Genomic DNA, 19,618 nt, shown 5'->3' with positions numbered 1-19,618 from the left:
ACATCTTGCTGTCAATTTCTAAGTTAAGATCTGATTTTAAGGAAAACTACCACAAGAATGATGACATCCTGCCTACCTGCAGCCAGCCAACCTATTTTTCCTGTATTGTACCTTCAAAAATTATTGTAGGGCTTCCCTGGTGGTGCAGTGGTTGAGAGTCCGCCTGCCAATGCAGGGGACGCGAGTTCGTGTCCCGGTCCGGGAAGATCCCACATACCGCAGAGCGGCTGGGCCCGTGAGCCATGGCCGCTGAGCCTGAGTGTCCGGAGCCTGTGCTCCGCAACGGGTGAGGCCACAACGGTGAGAGGCCCCCGTACCACAAAAAAAAAAAAGTTATTTTAAAAGGCTCTTAAATTCTTGGTCTTGGGGAGAAAAATAAAGGGGTGGTGGATAAAGCTCAAAGCTATCAAAAGTATTTAATCTCAGGTTACAATCACATATGCAAATCAACATTAATTTACTGCTTTCAGAAATGACACATTTCACAGGCCCAAATACTTCCACAAAGCAATACAGCCTATGGTCAAGGAAGAGACTACAGTGCCAGAAAGCAGAAAAGTCAACACCTGAACTTGAGCAAGTTCTTTATTTTTTCTTTAGGCTTAGTATCCTCAGTTGTTAACTAGAGGTTAGTAATAGTTCCAACTTCGTAAGTTTGATGAGAGGTTTAAATGAGATTATCCAGAGGATTCAGTAAATTTTAACTATTTTAACTTAAATGTAAATTAGTCACTTACTAAAATGGTGCCCAGGCGCAATTTTAAAATATGAAACTATACAATTGTCAGCTGGGGTGGCTGAAGGGCCACCGCAATAGGCATGTAAAGGTTTGTGTGAGCCGTAAGTTCCACAAGTACAGAAAGCTGGGGCCACTGTAAAGCCACATTGTGGTCACTAATTACCCAAGCATAACTCAGAAGCAGTGAATTTTGCACAACCCACTGGCATCTGTGCCTGTCTGGTCCATTCCCACCTCCCCCCACCGACCCCGGTAGTATGGATGAACTGTCTGCGGTTCTGTCTCACCTAAGAGCAAAGCCTCCGTTCATGTACACATCCTAGCCCCTCTTGCCTTTGCAAGACGGCTTCAGCAATTGCCCTCAGTTTCTTTCCTCATCAATTTTCCCATCACTAGATCATTCCCACCAGTAAATTAATAAGCTGCCATATTTTCCATCTTTGACAAAAAACTTTCTTGATGCCACATCTGCCTCTAGCTAAGTTCCCATTATTTCACTGCCCTTTATAGCAAAACACTTTAAAAAAATTGAGTATATTAGATATCTCCAATTCCTCTCTTCCCACGCTTGTTCTTTCTTGAACCCACTCCAATCACGCTCTTGTCAAGGTCACTAGTAACCCCATGTTGCTGACACCAATGGTCGAGACTCCATCTTCTTACTTGCCCTATTAGCAGCATCTGACTCTATTTCTCTTTCCTTCTTAAAACACTTCCTTTCTTTAGCTTCTAGACACCATTCTCTTCTGGTTCTCCTCTTCTCCTCAGTGGTCTCCCCTTCCCATTCTCCCTCCTCACGTTCCTTTATTCTCATGACCTGAACACACTGCAGTGTTGCATGACCTGGTCCCAGACTCTCCTCTTCTGCATCTACCCTCCCAGGATGAGGTGAACTCATCTTGTCTCCTGACTTTGAATACCTTCACCATCATACATCTCCAGCCCAGGCTTCCTCCATAAGATCTTCCCTCGTCTAGTCAATTGCCACTGGATCCTCTCCCTGTGGATATTCACTAGGTACCTCAGCACTTCCAAAAGTAAACTTCCTACCTTCCTGCTTCCAAACCTGCACCTCCTTGCCCCTGTCAGTAAATGGCAACGCTATCCTCCCAGTTACTCAGACCAAAAACTTGACTAAACCATCCTTAATTCTTCTCACACCACACACCAAATCTTTTAACGAATTCTACTGACCCTATCTTCAAAATATCTCCAGACTCTGACCACTGCTCACCACCTCCCCTGCTGCTACCCTAGTCCAAACCACCATCTTCCCCTTCACAGGTTATCCTTAAAACAGAGCCAATGACAGATCATGTCTTCTCCTCAAAACCCATCCCACTCAGAGAAAAATGGCTCACAAGGGCCAGCACTGGGAATTCTCACATTTCAAGGTCATTGTGCTCACCATTTCCTCTGCCAAAGTGTCTTCCCCCTGACAGCTGTGTGGCTCACCCCTCCATTCCTTCAGATGTTTGCTTAAACTTGACCCTCGCATTAAGGTCTTTCCTGTCCCCAGTAACTGTCTCATTACTATCTCCCTTCTGCATTTTACTTCCACAAAACTTGTCACCATCTCACATACTCTAAATCTTATTTATATGTTTATTTGTTCATTGTTTCTTTATACCTACTAGCATATCCCTTCACCAGGGCAGGGATTTTTATCTTTTCTCTTCACTATAGTTCTCCAGTGCCAGAAACTGACTCTGAAGCCACTCAGTAAATATATGTGAATTAATGAATGAGAGCAGTTTAGCCTGAGGGAGTATCTAAAATTAGAATGCATCTTCTTTTCCCCAAATAGTAATTTACCATCAAGCGATTGATGACAGCAAACCACACAAGTTGTCATACACCTCTATTGCCCGAATTTCCTTGCAAACGTTGGGTGTATTTCTCACCATTCCTGCTGGCCTATAAATCAAACATTTCATGGTATCCCAAACTTACATTTTAAGCTACTAAGGACAACGACAAACATGGATCTAACCACTGAAACAGACCTCCTGGAATGCAGACACAGAGCCCCTGTGCTTAGGAACCAGAGGCAGGAGATTAGGCCCCACTCTGCATCCCTCTAGATAGTCACAGAATTATAACTCTACAGGTCAAAGATGAACAAGACCTTGAAAGATCATCTCTTCCTTGCCTCTTTCTTACAATTAAGACATCTCAAGTAGAAGACATCATGTTTTCTTAAGTTAGAGGTGCAGTACCTTTCACCTACTCCCGCCTTCTGGGAGGAGAGATTTTTCTCTGAGTATTTAGGCCTCTCCATCCCCCTTAACTCACCCTTCCCCAGTGAAGAAGCATGACGGATGTGATTAGCAAGTCTGGGAAAAATAAGCGGTTTGCAAAGCTCAGCACTCCCTCATCATCATTCCTGGCCTGGGAACGATCCTGATAAGGACGCCGTTCTCTTCTACCTCCCCAGCAGCAGGCTCTGTCTCAGCCCAGTGGACCTGACACACACTGGGTGGGGTGCCCGGTCTGCCAGCCCACTGCCTGCCCAGGTGAGAGCCTTGTGCTTCTCCCCAGCCTCTTTTGTAAGAGATATTTTCACTATGTCTTTAGATTTTCTATTTCTCAACGTGTTCAGAACCCAGGCAGGTCAGCGGGGTATGTTTAAATGAGGACCTCCTCAAAAGCTTGAACTACCTATAAGAAAAAGTACTGTCACATCTTCGCTGTCAGTCTAATGATAACATTAACAATTCTCCTGGTCAGGGAATTCTTTCATATCTAAATTCCTCATTCTAGAGTTTAACATAATGACTTCTCCCTTCTTGCACTGCATGAAAAAAACCACCTTCTTGTGTATCTGTGCATGTGTGTATGTGTGATATGTATGTACTTCTTTTCACACACAAACACACAAATAGTGCACACAACTTACATCAAAGGATTTAAGGACCCAATGTTCTGTGCTTCCATATACTTAAAGACCTTTGAGCTAGTCAGACTTTCTGTTTTAATGTCAGCCATGTTAGACTTTTCTAATAGTTTCCAAATTTTACTCATTTCTGAGGCTTTGGACCATTTACACATGTCTGTGTTTTAGCCTGATACTTACACATAACAGACCCTCAGTAAATACAGGTTAAAGAAAAAGAAAAGTTGCCTCAAACTGAAAGCTGAATGGGTCAGTTTCACTGTGCTGAGAAGAAGGTGTCATACCCTCTCTTCACCCTTAAAATATCTACACCAAACTTCTCATTTTCACCTGAGTATTCATCTTGTCTTCCTGACTTCACTATTTCTGTTCATGATGCGCTGATTCTCCCAAACTCCCACGCTAAAAAAAACTGACTTCATTTCAACTTTTTCCCCACTTTATATCATTCAAGTCCTACTGATCTCACCTTAAAATCTCTCTCAAATTAATCCCCTTTCTTCCAATCACCTTCAAGTTCTCATCACCTCACACTGAAAAGCTGCAAGTACCAAGTCCAAATGCCCCACATATAATTTCTCACTACCAAATGCCATATACATTGTATCAGAATATTTTCTAAATTACTGCCAGAAAAATTGTTTTGAAGTCTTATGTCTAATATGCCTAGGTTCTACCACTCACTACCTTTGTGATTCTGGTCACTTAAGACTTTTTATGTCAGTACCCACCTGAAAAAATTAGGGCAACAGTATTTAGTTCATAGACTTGTAAAAATTAAACGGCCTAATCCAAAGTGCTTAACACAGTATCCAGCACATAGTAAGTGCTCAATAAATGTTAGGTATTAATATTACCCTGTTATTCTTTATGAAGAGTTTCAACTGGCTCATCATTACTTTAGGATAAAATAAATTCAGAAAATTGATATCTGTATTTCCATGTCAGACCTGAAAATTGCTTGAAAGACCATCTACTAATCAATTCCCCTCACTTCACACATAAGAAACTAAACTCAAAGTTAGGTAATTTAACCCAAATCAAAACTTAACTTTATCATTTAAGGCCCTCTGCATTCTGTCCCTAATTTCTTTTCAACATCATCTCCCATATAACCTAAAGAAACATTCTAATGTGCTCACTAGCTTAATCACTCCTGCCTTTAGAGCCCTACTCTATTGCATCAACCGGGGGAGAGGTCTGTTGCTTTCCCAAGCCCCATCTTCTCCATGAAACCTGCCCTGTTAAACTGCCTAAAGTACAGACCTCAGGGTCTAAACTTCCTAGCTCTGACTGTTGTGCACTGCCTGCATAACAGTTATAAAAATCCCTTTGGGTGAAAAATTATATGTTTATGTCTTGTCCTTTCAGAGATTTTAAGCTCTTTGGGGCAGAGGTGTGTTCTTAAATGTGTTTAAATGTCCCCAGTGTACATCAGTCTTTGGGGAAAAGAGAAATTAATGGCTATTTTTGGAAGTGGGGATTCTTGGGAAGGAGTGCTGTCACAGCATCACCCTGTAGCCCAGGCTTTGGGATCATCTATACTCCTTCACGCATTCAGCCACATATGCTCACAACGGAGGACAGGCAGGTTGGTATCCTTCTAAGTATGTTGTAGAACGCTACACAAATGTTTCCTAGAAGAGACTAGATGTCCCCAGCACATTACAAAGACCACACTCTAGAACAGCAAGAGAAGTCTTCAGTAGTACAATCAACATTGCTAGGACCTAAAATGGCTGCAGTACAAAGTCTCATATATCACGGCAATTTTTAGCTGATCTAATTAAGACCAAATCTACCCCAGGCACACAGAATATTGGAATACTTGTGATTGATGCAATGTGGCTCTAATTTCCAAGCAAAGAAGGGGGTGGGGTATGATGGTTGAATACTAAAGGTCTGGAGTCAAAAAGCACTGCATTTGAAGGCTGGTTTCAATCTCATGTGCTCTTTGGCACATGAGCTTGAAATTATGAAAATTAAGGCTCAGACAGGTTACCTGTAAAATAGGAAGAAGAGATAAGGCACATAAAGGGCTTAGTCCATCTAATAACATTTCAATAAATGAAAAATTAGCTGGTGTTATTATCACCATCACCATCATCATCTAGCTAGAGCTGTACACGAAGGAAGTCAATATCAGATTCCTTCCGTGTCCCAGCACCCCTCAAGCCTCTCCCCATTTCAGTCTCACACAAATATAGTGTTTCTAGTGGTTAGAAGGGATCTCAAGCTCCATGTCAACAAATGGCCTGCAGTCTAGACTGGCTGTAACAACCCATGCTCCATTACCCAACCCAGAGACTGGGAATCTCTCCCGAGAATTGGCTGATTGCTCTACACTAGAGGCAGTCACACAGGCAATTTCCTTTATCAGGTATAAATTCTCAGTATGCAACAATCTGGCCACAAGAATGAAATCAAATAAGCATTTTCAAGATCTGCTAAAGAAGCAGCTCCAACAACAACATTTCCAAATCCTGAGCCAAGGGTAAGAGAATGACTTTCATCAGAAATGACAGGAGCCAGCTGCTCCAGGAAAGATGTGAGTGGGGTGAAAGAGTGGACGTTAAAAAGGACATCACATGCCAAAGGGCTCACCAAGCTGTAAACGCTAACGGAGAAGGGGACACATCTTCTCTCAAAGGCAATTAAAAATTAATTTTGACACATGCTGAAATTCTGAATGCAGCCAAATTCCTTTTTCCTCACTTCATCTCCTCTAGGCTCTTATCGCCACAAGGCAGAGAAACACTTTGATGTCTTTTATTTTAGTTGCAAACCTATTTTCATAGCCATTTGGGGGGTGGAGGGGGGAGGTGCTTTGCTTTTACTCATTATTAAGAAAGAACAAATAGTTGTGAACTTTAAAATTCTTCTCATTTTTTTAATCTGGCTTTTTCATAAATATTTGTTGCAATTGCACAATGTTTATGTTCAAGAGAGTCATTTAGGAAAGAACAGCACATTCTTCAGCATTCCAGGACATGAAATCAGGTAAGAGGAGATCTTTTAAGAAAACTGTTTTAAAGAAAAACATCCAAGTATTTTCTTTGTTTGCATCTTAAAATGATCAAATAATCAATAACAGGATAACAAGTAGAGATTTATTTTTTTTAAGTGAGGCCCAAATGCCAAACACTTAACATTCCAATCTTAGTTTTTAAAGAAGCACTTCTACTGGTTATATTTATCATCACTGGACATTTTACAGACTCAAGAGCAATATTAGACATTCTAAAAATTAATATTTCTCATACGTCTTACAATTTTTTGATGGATAATACTTTTGAAGACTAATATTGAGTCTAGAATTTAAAGCCAGGAAAATTAGCATTTGTCCCTAGGGCCAAAGGCTGGGGAAAATATGACAGATAAGAAATGCGGATAGTAGCTTTAAAGGTTTTCCCTGAAACTTTACTTGTGGTAATTATATTTTCCAAATCTAAAATAGTCTGGCTTATGGTTTGACAAAAAGTATGAGAAACCAGGACAGTCCACTAGGCTGCTGCTTTAGTTTCCTATTGCTGCTGTAACAAACTGCCACAAACCTGGCAACCTGAAACAACATGAATACGTTATCCTACAGTTCTGGAGGTCAAAAGTCTGAAATAGGTTGCACAGGGCTGAAAGCAAGGTGTCAGCAGGCTGCATTTCTTTTGGAAGCACTAGGAACGATCTGCTTCCTTGCCTTTTTCAACGTCCAGAGGCTACCTGCGTTCGCTGGCTCAAGGTTCCCTCCTTCCATCTTCAAAGCCAGCAACATCAAACCAAGTCTTTTTCACCTCCCCCTTCCATCTATAAGGACTTTCCAACAGGTAATCCAGGATAATCTCCCTATTTTAAGGTCAACTGATTAGCAACCTTAATTCCACCTGAAGACTTAATTCCTCTTTGCCATGTCATGTATTTACAAGTTCCAGGGATTCAAACACAGACATCTTGGGGGTCCACTCCTCTGCCTGCCACAGCCAACAGCTCCCATCAATGTGGCGGAAGTCCTCACAGCTGTGACGTTACTGCACACGTGTGCCGCCCAGCATCCGTCCCTCCTTGTCCTTTAACTGAACCCCAGTTTTCCCTCAGGTTAACCATCTCACACTCCACTCTCAGTCCCTGTCAGTCAAGAGTGAAACACCTCAATCCAGGCTAATCAGAGCACTGCATCACTGAGCACAGTTCATGGTTTGAGAATAAGCTTACGACTCAAGCCAGGTAGCCAATAAATGCCCTACCAGGAGCTATTAACTGGAGCAGCCAGAACAGAAGTGTTCTGTCTAGTGGGGTAATGATAGCCTAGAGTTGCTGGTGACAGTCTTTGCCACAACTTGGATAGTCACGATCTTATGCTACTAGAGAAATAAAGCCAACCCAGAGGAATAGTAAGAGAGAAACAAAGAGGGAAGAAAGGGAGAGAAGGAGGAAAGAAAGGTGGGAGGGAAAAGAGGAGGGAGGGACAGAGAGGGGAAGGAGGAAGAGGGGAGAGAGAGATTGATTCCTGACATTATTTGAGCCCTAGATCCAGCTATACCTGACTTTGATTACCTGATCAATTTTGTCTTCCTTAACCACTGTCAACTGGGTTCCTGTTATTTGCATCCAAAGGAGTCACGATTAATACAGGAACATTCTCTCAATGAAATGGAAAGAAGGAATTTCAATAAATAAGATGAAAAGAAAAGAAAGAATTATGTCCAGTATACACAAAATATAGTTGGTGTGGAATAACTTTTTGCACTATTCCTTACTCAACTCCTCCCTCTACTGCTATATTCCAATGAATTAAGCAACACTACATTGAGATACCAACATGAAGATAATACATGAAAATAGAACTCTTTAAAGAGCTGTCACATGGTGAGCTGAGTGGCTGGATAGTGTACAAGTCCATGACACACTAAATTAAGGTGACTGAAAAGCCACAGTGGCAGGCAGACCTATCAGAAATGTATGGACTAGAATGAGGCAGCTCTCCTTGAGTAAAAGTGTTTTTTAAAAGCACAAAACTGGGCTTCCCTGTGGCACAGTGGTTCAGAATCCGCCTGCCAGTGCAGGGGACACGGGTTCAAGCCCTGGTCCGGGAAGATCCCACATGCCACGGAGCAACTAAGCCCGTGCGCCACAACTACCGAGCCTGCGCTCTAGACCCCGCAAGCCACAACTACTGAAGCCCACGCGCCTAGAGCCTGTAGTCCACAACAAGAGAAGCCACCGCAATGAGAACCCCATGCACCGCAATGAAGAGTAGCCTCCACTAGCCGCAACCAGGGAAAAGCCTGTGCGCAGCAATGAAGACCCAATGCAGCCAGAAACAATAAATAAATTAAATAAAATAATAAATAAATTTTAAAAGCACAAGACTAAGACACACTAATAATAATACCTATTATTCTAGCTTGCTTACCATGTGCCAGCATTTTATGAATCCTTTAAAACTCTGTGAAGTAAGTAAGAGTAGTATGTCTATGTCACATACAAGACAATGAAGCTTTGAGAGGTTAAGGTCATCAACTAGAAAGTGTTGCAGTCAGGATTTTAAACCACACGGTAAACAGTCTGTGCCCCTGACCATTTGATGGAGGAGAGGCAATGAATATTAATAGTTCCTCTAATGCATACACTGGTTAGCTTTTAGATTAAGGAATGGACTCTACATGTAAAAAAGAGAGGTCTTTACATATAAAAGAAAGAGAACACAAATTCATATGAATAATTATTTCAATCATTCTTTTTATTTGTGTGCATTAGTACATATAAAAATATATGTACTAAATATGAAGAAAAATTGTAGGAAATGTGATTATCTAAATATTTGAAGATTCATATGTTTAATCCTACTTTACTTTCTACAAGTTTCCTAAATACTATTTTTGTTTTATCAGTCACTTCAAGAACAAGACAGGCTGTTTCATGCTGCTCACAATTTGTTCTAAATTCCATAAAGATTCATCATGCTGAATTTGTGGCACTCATTTTATAAACAAGAGACTGACATTTTACCACAAAATCTCTTCTAGGGATTTATAGTTAGTCAGCAAAGTCACGTAAATGCATTCGGAAAATTAGGATGGATGAATTACATGTGGGAACAGAGATTCCTAAGCTAGGAAACTTTTCCCACGCTTTACTATCCATTCTAAAGAATACACAACTCTCAAATTCTGTTCTATGAGGTGGACAAATCTTCTTAGGGTACTGATAAAATTACAAAATATTTTTATAATACAATGGTTCATACTTTGAGGTACGTGGTAACTAGAAAATGATTAATTCATTGCATCTTTCAGAGATTGCATAACCAAATATTTAAAAATTATGTTCAAATGTCAAGAAGAGCAGAACCAAACCTAATTTAAAATTAAAATATTTTAAATCAACACTTTCCTATATATTGCTACTAGGAATTCACGTCCTACAAACATCTTCAAAAGTCATGCATTTGTCAAAATGTATCACGTTAATTTGGTTTTACTCAGTAATCAACTTCTAGGGTGCTCTCCTAAAGGAATCATTGGAAAAATGGGCAATAACCTATATACAACACTGTGTGGCAATGTTCACTATCATGAGAAAATGGATACCATTAGGGAAATTATTACATAAAATAAGGATTATTAGTATATGATGGGATGAAAATGATGTTTATGAGGAATTTGTAATGATATGGAAAATTACATTAAAATATTAAACCAAACAAAATCAGGTATCCAATAAAAACCCATAATCTGTGTATTAAAAGAAGACTGAATAAGAATATGTTAAATTATAACAAAAGTTTGATATTTGGGATGATTGTCAAAAATCTGGGGGATACAGAAATAGAAGATAACTATAAAAGGCACATGTAAAGCATCTATAATCAGAACAAAAACTGATTAATTAAAAAGACTAACTCAACAATTTATAATAGAAGTAGCACAGCTTAGAAGTAAAAGCTGATTTCTATTAGAGGAACTCTGAGGAAAGCGTTCTCAAAATTCTGGTAATAACAATCCTCTTTGAGGAAGCAGTAGGGTTCCATTTAAGTCTTCACTGTCAATAGATCCAGTCCAAGCAGTATAACCAAACTCTTTATATTGAAACTACTCATGATTTTAGCAGGCAATTTGGAATTGTCCCTAATGGATTTCCAAGGTAATCTTGGTTGGCTACCCATAAGCAAAGAATGCTTAAAGATAATCGTCCTGGAAACAGAGATGACCTTAAAGATTTCTTAACATTTCTGAGCAATATTATGATTATTTGGTACAATGAAAAAAGAAAACAGTGAAAGTATGGGGAAGGAATAGTTCAGCTAACCAGCAGTAAGTTGCTGGTGATAGGTAACATGCTGCATTTAATAACATCTTCATCTAAGAAGCTTAAAGCATTTAACTTTAATCATTATGATGCTCTATGGAGAGGTGGGAGCTAAATCAGTAAAGTCAAGTGTATGATCTTTAGTGCCAGGGAAGAACAATGGCTTAGGTGGCTGAAATTCTAAATTTTACAAGGGATCCCTTTAAACTTGCTTTAGACCACATCTTTTAGTATTGCTGTTGGCGAACCGGATTGACAGATTTCAATCTTAGCTTATCTTATTTCCACTGATGCCAGCAACATGGCAACTTATCCCAAACAGACTTTAGAGCAAAATTAGTGAACATTCCAAACCTGCACATAATTCTATTCAATTTGACAAATACTTATTGAGCACAAACACAAAAGCATAAAAAACTGATAAGCCTAAGTCCCTGGCTTTGTGGGGTGAAACAGGAAGTCACAAGGAGTCTTGATAACATTGAATAATTAACTGTATAGCCATTGTCACCATCCTCATTTTCCTGGGGACCAATTAAACCTGGACAGGAGCACAGAACAAGAGCATTTTAGGAATATCAGAACACAGCCAAATCCCAGTAAGATAATAACCTGCTTACTAGATCTATGCACTGAATAACAAATATTTGAGAGCCCACAAGGTACCAAGCTCTGTTTTATGTACAGGGGATACAGCAGTCATCAAGACAAAGTCTTTGCTCTCTCAAGGGCTACGCTAGTGGAAACACTTATTCTATACCAAGGAGAAGGTACAGTGACACACTACACCTTGAAACCCAAACAAGTACCTGAAAATGATGAAAAATTATTTCTCAGGAAACCAGATATTTGAGAGGACAAATTAGCAACTTTATTTGGTTAAGAATAAAATGCAATGAAATTTGAAACTGGGAAACAGAAATAGGGCAGAGAAAGATGGATATGCCCCAATTCTAAGAGCGGGGGTGGGAGAGGGAAGACAGCTGAACACCAAAGCCTTAACAATGATTTTTCCTCTGATAACACTCAAGTAATCTCAAAGGCGTGGCTTATGAAACAAAAGGACTCAGAGAATTCTTTTTTGGATTCTCCAATTTCTACAGAACTATGATTATTTCCTAAGCCACATGTGTCACAGAGTAAACCTCCTTACCCAATCAGGCCAGCCAGCCAGCTACCCACAATTACCCTAGGCATCCTACCAAGGCCATATTCTGAGTCAGAAATGAAAGAGCTCCCTGATATGTCACAGAAGTAGTCTACCAATCTCATGAAACACATTTACACACATTACATACACATTCACATGTGCACCTATATGTATGTATGCATGCATGTATACATGTGCATATGTGTGGGTATATGTATGTATGGGTGTATGTATATACTGTGTATACATGTATGCATGGGTGTATGTATGTATACATGGGTGTAGATAGGTAGGTAGGTAGATAGCTCCTCTCTGATTGACAAGGGAGCAGAGAATTAGGTGACAGTTCAAAACCTATTTGCCCGTTTTCCCAAGAGTCACACACCAAGAGGACATTTTTCCACTGGGTGGAGAAAAAAGCAAAGAAGTCACATCCCGTACTACAGACTTCATAGGTGATATATATATATATATATATATATATATTCTAACCTGCCCCCATCACAGACTGTCCTCTACTCTAGGGGGTTGGAGCATATCAGATATATATTTTTTACTGGTCTCCTAAGCCAAATACTAAAAAAGTATGTACTGTTTTTCTATTTATAAAAAGAATTTAAAACTGGCAAAATTAATTTATCCTGTTACAAGTCACCTTTTGTGTGGGAATCCTGCTAGGAAAGTGGCACAAGTACTAGTAATGTTCTTATCAATCCGGGTGCTGGATACCCAGAAGTGTTCCCTTCGTGAAGAATCAGCAAGGTGTACACTTATACACACCACACTGCATGTATATTATATCTCAATAGAAAGGAGTTTTTAAATTTAGCTTCCTAACAATTTGTGGTGTGTTACTAAATTATACTTACCTCTTCTTGAGACATTAAATTATTCACAAATTATTCAGAAACATGGAATCTTCTCTAGCCAATTTGTAGATCAATAAATATAAATTCATTAATTCTACAAACCTTATTACTTTTTCCTAATTGTGTCATTGATCAAATAGCACCTCCAGGCAGTTATATAAAACTACTTTTCAATCAATTATTGGAAAAAAATTGCTTAACTATATGTAGAAAAGTACATTTACCAAAACTCCAGGTTAGCAATCCCTTGATGCATGGGGACAGGGGAAAGGAATCTCATTATTGCACATCAAATTTTTAAAATATATTTTTAAATCCCTCTTAAGAACAACATAAATGATTATAACCCAAAGCCAAATGGTACACTTCTGCTATCACAAGACTCATAAGTCAAATCTATTTTTATCTTTATTTCTTCCCTTAACTCAATTCGGAAATGGTAAATAAAAATGACAATAATAAAAGAAAGAAATCTCATAAAGCAGAGGAACTTGGGAGCAGATAAATCTTCAGCAACACAACCTAAGAGTGCCCTGCCCTCTTCTCTTAAGTGCTGTTACTCATCTCCCTCTTACCAAATTAAAGCAGACCTGTACTACTTTCTTCCCTGAGGACAAGAACTACCAAAGTAGTTTATATTAGCAAAAGGACTGGACCCAAAGCCTAACCCAGGGCCTCTTACATATGAGCATGCTGAGTCTATCTGAAAATTTAATCAAAGCAGTATATTTTATTCCTTGTAGAATGAGTAATCTTAAAATAGTTTTTTAATTTACATATCGAAATGTTGGGATGTTTAAGTAATCAAATGTTTAAGAAATAAAAAGTAACACAGCTTTCTTTCCCTACTTGTTTGAAGACTGGTTAAAGAAAAATCTGGGGCTTCCCTGGTGGCGTAGTGGTTGAGAGTCCGCCTGCCGCTGCCGGGGACACGGGTTCGTGCCCCGGTCCAGGAGGATCCCACATGCCGCGGAGCGGCTGAGCCCGTGAGCCATGGCCGCTGAGCCTGCGCGTCCAGAGCCTGTTGCTCCGCAACGGGAGAGGCCACACCAGTGAGAGGCCCGCGTACCGCAAAAAAAAAAAAAAAAAGATACATGTTGGGGACGTCCCTGGTGGCACGGTGGTTGAGAGTCCGCCTGCCGATACGGGGGACACGGGTTCGTGCCCCGGTCCGATCCGGGAGGATCCCACATGCCGCGGAGCGGCTGGGGCCGTGAGCCATGGCCGCTGAGCCTGCGCGTCAGAAGCCTGTGCTCCGCAACGGGAAGGGCCACAACACTGAGAGGCCCGCCTACCGCAAAAAAAAAAAAAAAAAAAAAAAACATGTTGGGGGCTTCCCTGGTGGCTTAGTGGTTGAGAGTCCGCCTGCCAATGCGGGGGACACGGGTTCCTGCCCCAGTCCGGGAAGTTCCCACGTGCCGCGGAGCTGCTGGGCCAGTGAGCCAAGGCCGCTGAGCCTGCGCGTCAGGAGCCTGTGCTCCGCAACGGGAGAGGCCACAACAGTGAGAGGCCCGCGTACCGCAAAAACAACAACAAAAAGATACATGTTGGGGGCTTCCCTGGTGGCGCAGTGGTTGAGAGTCCGCCTGCCGATACGGGGGACACGGGTTCGTGCCCCGGTCCGGGAGGATCCCATATGCCGCGGAGCAGCTGGGCCCGTGAGCCATGGCCGCTGAGCCTCCGCGTCAGGAGCCTGTGCTCCGCAACGGGAGAGGCCACAACACTGAGAGGCCCGCGTACTGCAAAAAAAAAAAAAAAAATTGGGGGGGCTTACCTGGAGGCGCCGTGGTGGAGAATCTGCCTGCCAATGCAGAGGACACGGGTTCAAGCCCTGGTCTGGGAAGATCCCACATGCCGCGGAGCAACTACGCCTGTGAGCCACGACTACTGAGCCTGCGCGTATGGGGCCTGTGAACCACGACTACTGAGCCTGCGCGTATGGAGCCTGTGAGCCACAACTACTGAGCCTGCGCGTCTGGAGCCTGCGCCCCGCAACAAGAGAGGCCGCGACAGTGAGAGGCCCGCGCACCGCGATGAAGAGCGGCCCCCGCTCGCCGCAACTGGAGAAAGCCCTCGCACAGAAACAAAGACCCAACACAGCCAAAAATAAATAAATTAATTAATTAAAAAAAATGAAAAGATACATGTTGCTGGCTGAATGCTATCAACTACAAATGACAAATGTCTCTTCATAGACATCGTATTTTCAATGCAGTTCTCAGTCACTTTCCTCCTGTCTGTCCTGCACTTCCTGTGGAGGTCTAAGCTTGTGGAGGAGTTCCAACAATGCTAAGCACTGAGTAAGAAGGGAGCATTCTGACACACGATGTCATATGGCTACAAACAGATATTCTGGGCCTGGATCTTGGGGTCCCTCCATTAGTTTACAAGTATGGAATTCCCTGAGCTCTCCACTATGCACTACAGCAGGTTACTGTGTAACCTCTCAAGCTTCATTTCCTTCAAATCTAAAATAGGCACAATGTGTCCCTACCCCCTAGTGCAGTTGTGAGAAACAGATGACATTAGGCACATAAGGCAATTAGCACTGTGCCCGGCACACAGCACATGGGCAAAGATTTGTAACTACTTCTGCAGTAACAAAATCTTTTCATGTAAAAGATGACTTTACCATATCACCTGACAAATACACAATTTACAGAGACTGACACTCTGCCAAAAGGAAAATCATCTTTTAAAGTAACCCAAGTTAAATGTGTATGAAAAGACTGAATGGAGCCTAGCTTCTTGACAGATGACTTTCAGTTTCTGCATTCAGAACAAATACATTATTATAAACAGCTTCAAAAAAGACCATGGACTTTGGAGGACATGTTACAAGTCACACTCTCTGAGCCTCAGTGTCCTCACCCATAAAATGGGAATAATTCCCATATCGTCAGGCAATACCGAGGTTTTAGATGTTATCTGCAAAAGGCCTAACAATATCTTACACATTAGTAGATAACTATTTCAAAGCAGATGGCATAAGAAAAGCCATCAGAGGGATTATTCAAAGCTGGAAAAATTTTAAGAGAAAACTTTTCCATCATCTGTGCTTCATTTTTCTCTTCTTTGTAGCATTCTTACACTTTCTCTTCTAATCAGATTTGCTCCTCTTAATACTACAAACGTTGATTTAATTTATCTCCATATCTTCTTCCAGTCCCTCCATCACCCTCCCAGTACCTACCAGTGGCTTGTCCAAAGACAGTTAATAAATCGACGCCTGAAAAGTCCGACTGCAGGAGAATTTTTACATCACTACAACTCAGCCCGAGGAAAGTGACACCCTCCTCCGGAAAGAGGAAGAGAAGAATAGAAATGTTACTGGACTACCAATTGTTTCTTTAACCATCAATGGGAGAAATTTCAGGAACAATATTTTGCTTCGCTTACTTCATTCCCTACTTTCTACTAAGATAAGAGTGACATCTGAGAACAAGGCTTACCTATTTGCACCATTTCTTCATTACCAGCCTGGAAAGGAGGGGGAAAAGTAAGAAAAAGAAACAGTTACTGGGTTTCATCTTATCACCTCATGCGTTTTATTTCTACCATTAATGCTTTTCAGGAGCTGGCTAATCAGGAGATGCTGGAGACCGGGATTGGTGCCTAAAGGCTGCACCTCAGTTTGTAGGAGGTTCTGTGACAGGAGCATGAGCCAATTCAATAATAATTTGGGACAGGGTGTCGTTTGCTCGTTTCAATTTTAATTTAACATTTATGAAGCCAGCAAAAAATAAATACTGACACTCGATATTCTCTTCTGAAAACTCCGGGTACTGGGTCAGGAGTAGAAAAGAAAGTCTCTGAATTTACACGTGCAAAAAGAAGTCTAAATCCTGATGCATCAGATTTGAGGTCAGGAATCCACCAGACAATTCTGTACTTTTCACCCTATGGTCAGACCAGGCAGACCCGAGACGCTACAAAAACTCACAGATAAATTCTGTACCCAAAGTCCCACCGGCCCTGTGCTGATGTGATTTACTACAAACGGCTCGGCTCATCCCGCTGAGCCTTCTCAAGGACTCTTCCGAGAGCATCGGGCTTCACCTTGAGTCTCCAAAGGGCGGGGGCTGGGTCGAAAAGAAACAGAGCTGCACTCAACTTCGCTTTAAAAAGAGGAGGAGTTGTGCAGAGGGGGAGGGGAGTAAAGCGGCCGGCGCCTCCAGCCTCTGCCCAGGAAAACGCAGGGCAGGAAACGTCCCCGGGCCCCCCTCCCCAACTGTCAAACCCCGGCCCTGCCGCAGTCCTCCCAGGACACGTGTCTACTGGATCGCTCCCTGTCCGGCCCAAGGACTTCCTGAAACCCCCGCCTCCGGCTGCCCGAAAAAGCTGTGAGTCAGTGAGGAGGAGAGAAAGTCCCGCGAACCCGACTCCGGCTGCTGCAACCAGAGCACTGGGATCCCGGACCCAGCGTCCAGAACTTCATTCAGGCGCCCAGACCGCCCTCCGGAAAGAGGAAACCCAGATGGCCCGGCGAGGATGCGAATTGGCTGCACTTTGTCACCAGGAATTGTTCCGAATGCCGCAAAGTGAAGTCCTAGGTGTGACAAGCCTGGGCTCCCGAAGTGGGAGTCCAAACCTCCCGTGCCATTCAACCCCCCACCCCAGAAAGCCCCGCACGCTGCGCCCAGCCCTCGAAACACCGTCCGTGAATGCACCAGATAACAGGGAAGGGTGGGAGGGGTGAGGAGGAGAGAGAGGAGGGGAAAGAGGGGAGGAACTTTTTCGGGAAAAGGTTGGGTTTGAGTTTTTTATTGTTATTATTTTCCACTTACTTGTCCATCAGCTGAAGTCCTAACCTCTACCAGAGCGGCTGCTATCAACCAAAGTGACAGGAGAACCATCACGAGTCGAGTTCACTTTTCAACTACTGGGCAAAGCAAATGCCCAGAGCAAACCCACCCCCCCTCAAAATAAGTTTCTTGAAAAAAAGAAAAAGAAAAAAAGAACCAAAAAATGCAGAATTAAAACAAAAACAAACAAACAGAAGAAAACTGATCTTCCGTGCTTTGCTTCAATGAAAATGAAATCTGAGCTCTGAGACTGGCCCCCTCTGCTCTGCAGTTCTTTCCACTTCACCTTCTCACCCCGTCCTCCCAAACAGAGCGTGCAGGAGCGAGAAGGTGCTGCGAGCCGGGCATGGGCTGCGCCGGGAGAGGGGGAAGGGACGAGGGGCTTCCAACTATCTCTGCCCGAAGCGGCTTTTTCTAGGCTTTTCGAGCACCATGGGTCCCTAAGGTTAGCGCTGAGAATGCTTGGGTCCCCTGGAGCACAGCAGGGGGAAGTATTAGCGAGAGAGACGAGCGAGCGGGAGCGGGAGAAAGAAGCAGGGAGAGGGCGATTCCGCCGCTCGCACAGAGGTGGGGGCGGGAGGAGCCCGAGGGGAGGAGGAGGAGGCAGGCGGAGGAGGTGGGAGGAGTGGGCCGCTCGCCGGCTCCTGTTGCTCGCGAAGCGGCCGTATGCTCGCTGCCGGCGACCCGCGGGGCGCTAATAAGGCGGCCGGAGCCCCCCGGGCGGCCCCTCCCGCCGCGGCGCCCACGTCACGCGGGGCCCGGTCCCGCGCCCCCCGCGCCGGCCCGGACGGCCGGGGCGGGCGCTGCCGGCGCGGGAGGAGCGGGGAGGAGTGGGGAGGACGGCGATCGTGGCCGGCCCCAGGCAGGGTCAGGCTTTGAAGCCGCGCGAGGGGTCTCGAGTGGCCCGGGCTCGACACCCCCATCCCGGGATCTTCTCCTTCCCCGCGACATGGGCGAAGGGAGGTGGCGGGCCAGGGGAGCCACCGGCCCAGACAGGCGGGACCGGCTTTGAGTTAATTATAGGAAGGGGGAGGGTCTAAGGGTCGGTCCTGGGCTTTAGGAAATTCACCTCCTGCTCTACCTTCCCTGCTCTCCCGGCCGGGTCTCCCCGGAGGGAACCCCTGGAACCTCCAGGTCGTAACGACGCGGTCATCCTCCTTCCGGGCACCAGCCGCCTACCACGTTTTGTAGGGTTGGTTCCTACCCCCTTTCAGTTCTTGTTTATGCTTTATTAGTTTGTGTTAGTTTTAAACGATGCCGTGTCTCTTCCTTGAGTCACCCAGATGCTTCCGTTTATCACTAGAGTACACAGGCCTCAGCGTCTCTTCCTCTCCCCAAGATTAAGTTATCAAATGATTTCTGCCCTTTGTGGCCCAGTGCTTTCTGGGAGGAGATAGCACCAACCTGGGCTCCAGAGACTTGAGAAGGATTTGCTGGAAGCCAAGCGCAGGCCCGCTTCCCTGGAGTAGACGCTTGTGGGCGCTTTCCAGGGAGCAGAGGGGGTGGAAAAGGAAATATTTCCAACCTCCACTGACCAGTTTCTGACACTCCCTCCCCAGAACAGACCATGAGAGAAGAGTGAATAGGCACAAATTTAGGTATAATTTTCAAGGCTTCGACTGGAAGGAGCCTTTCAGAGGCCTTCCTAAAATAAAATGTGTAGAAGCTTCTGTTTGTAGCTTCATGGATGCTTCCATATGTCATAGCTCCTTTTCTTTTTTAAAAATGGTGTGCGTTTGGAGGGAATACTTTGGTTCATTATTTAAAGTCTGCATCTTTAGCTTACACATGGCAGGGTTTGTGTTCACTGATGTGTTATCCGCTAAGTCTTCTCAGAATCATATATACAGGACACTT

The 19,618-nt window shown here is 43.4% G+C and overlaps 1 protein-coding gene across 1 annotated transcript in view; it reads right to left on the bottom strand.

Annotated features, from left to right (window-relative positions):
• Positions 1–17,812, bottom strand: part of ADAMTS3 (ADAM metallopeptidase with thrombospondin type 1 motif 3) — a 289,212-nt gene extending 271,400 nt beyond the window's left edge. Inside the window, exons 1-2 of the mRNA XM_060147233.1 lie at positions 17,744–17,812; positions 16,409–16,436 (exon numbers count right to left, since the gene is read on the bottom strand). Of these exons, the coding sequence (XP_060003216.1) occupies positions 16,409–16,436; positions 17,744–17,812 (97 nt within the window). The remainder of the gene's footprint in view (positions 1–16,408; positions 16,437–17,743) is intronic.
• Between the last annotated feature and the right edge of the window lie 1,806 nt (positions 17,813–19,618).

This window comes from Lagenorhynchus albirostris, chromosome 4 (assembly GCF_949774975.1).
Source record: "Lagenorhynchus albirostris chromosome 4, mLagAlb1.1, whole genome shotgun sequence".
NCBI classification, from domain to species: Eukaryota; Metazoa; Chordata; class Mammalia; order Artiodactyla; family Delphinidae; genus Lagenorhynchus; species Lagenorhynchus albirostris.
This window is presented reverse-complemented; position numbering and strand designations above follow the sequence as displayed.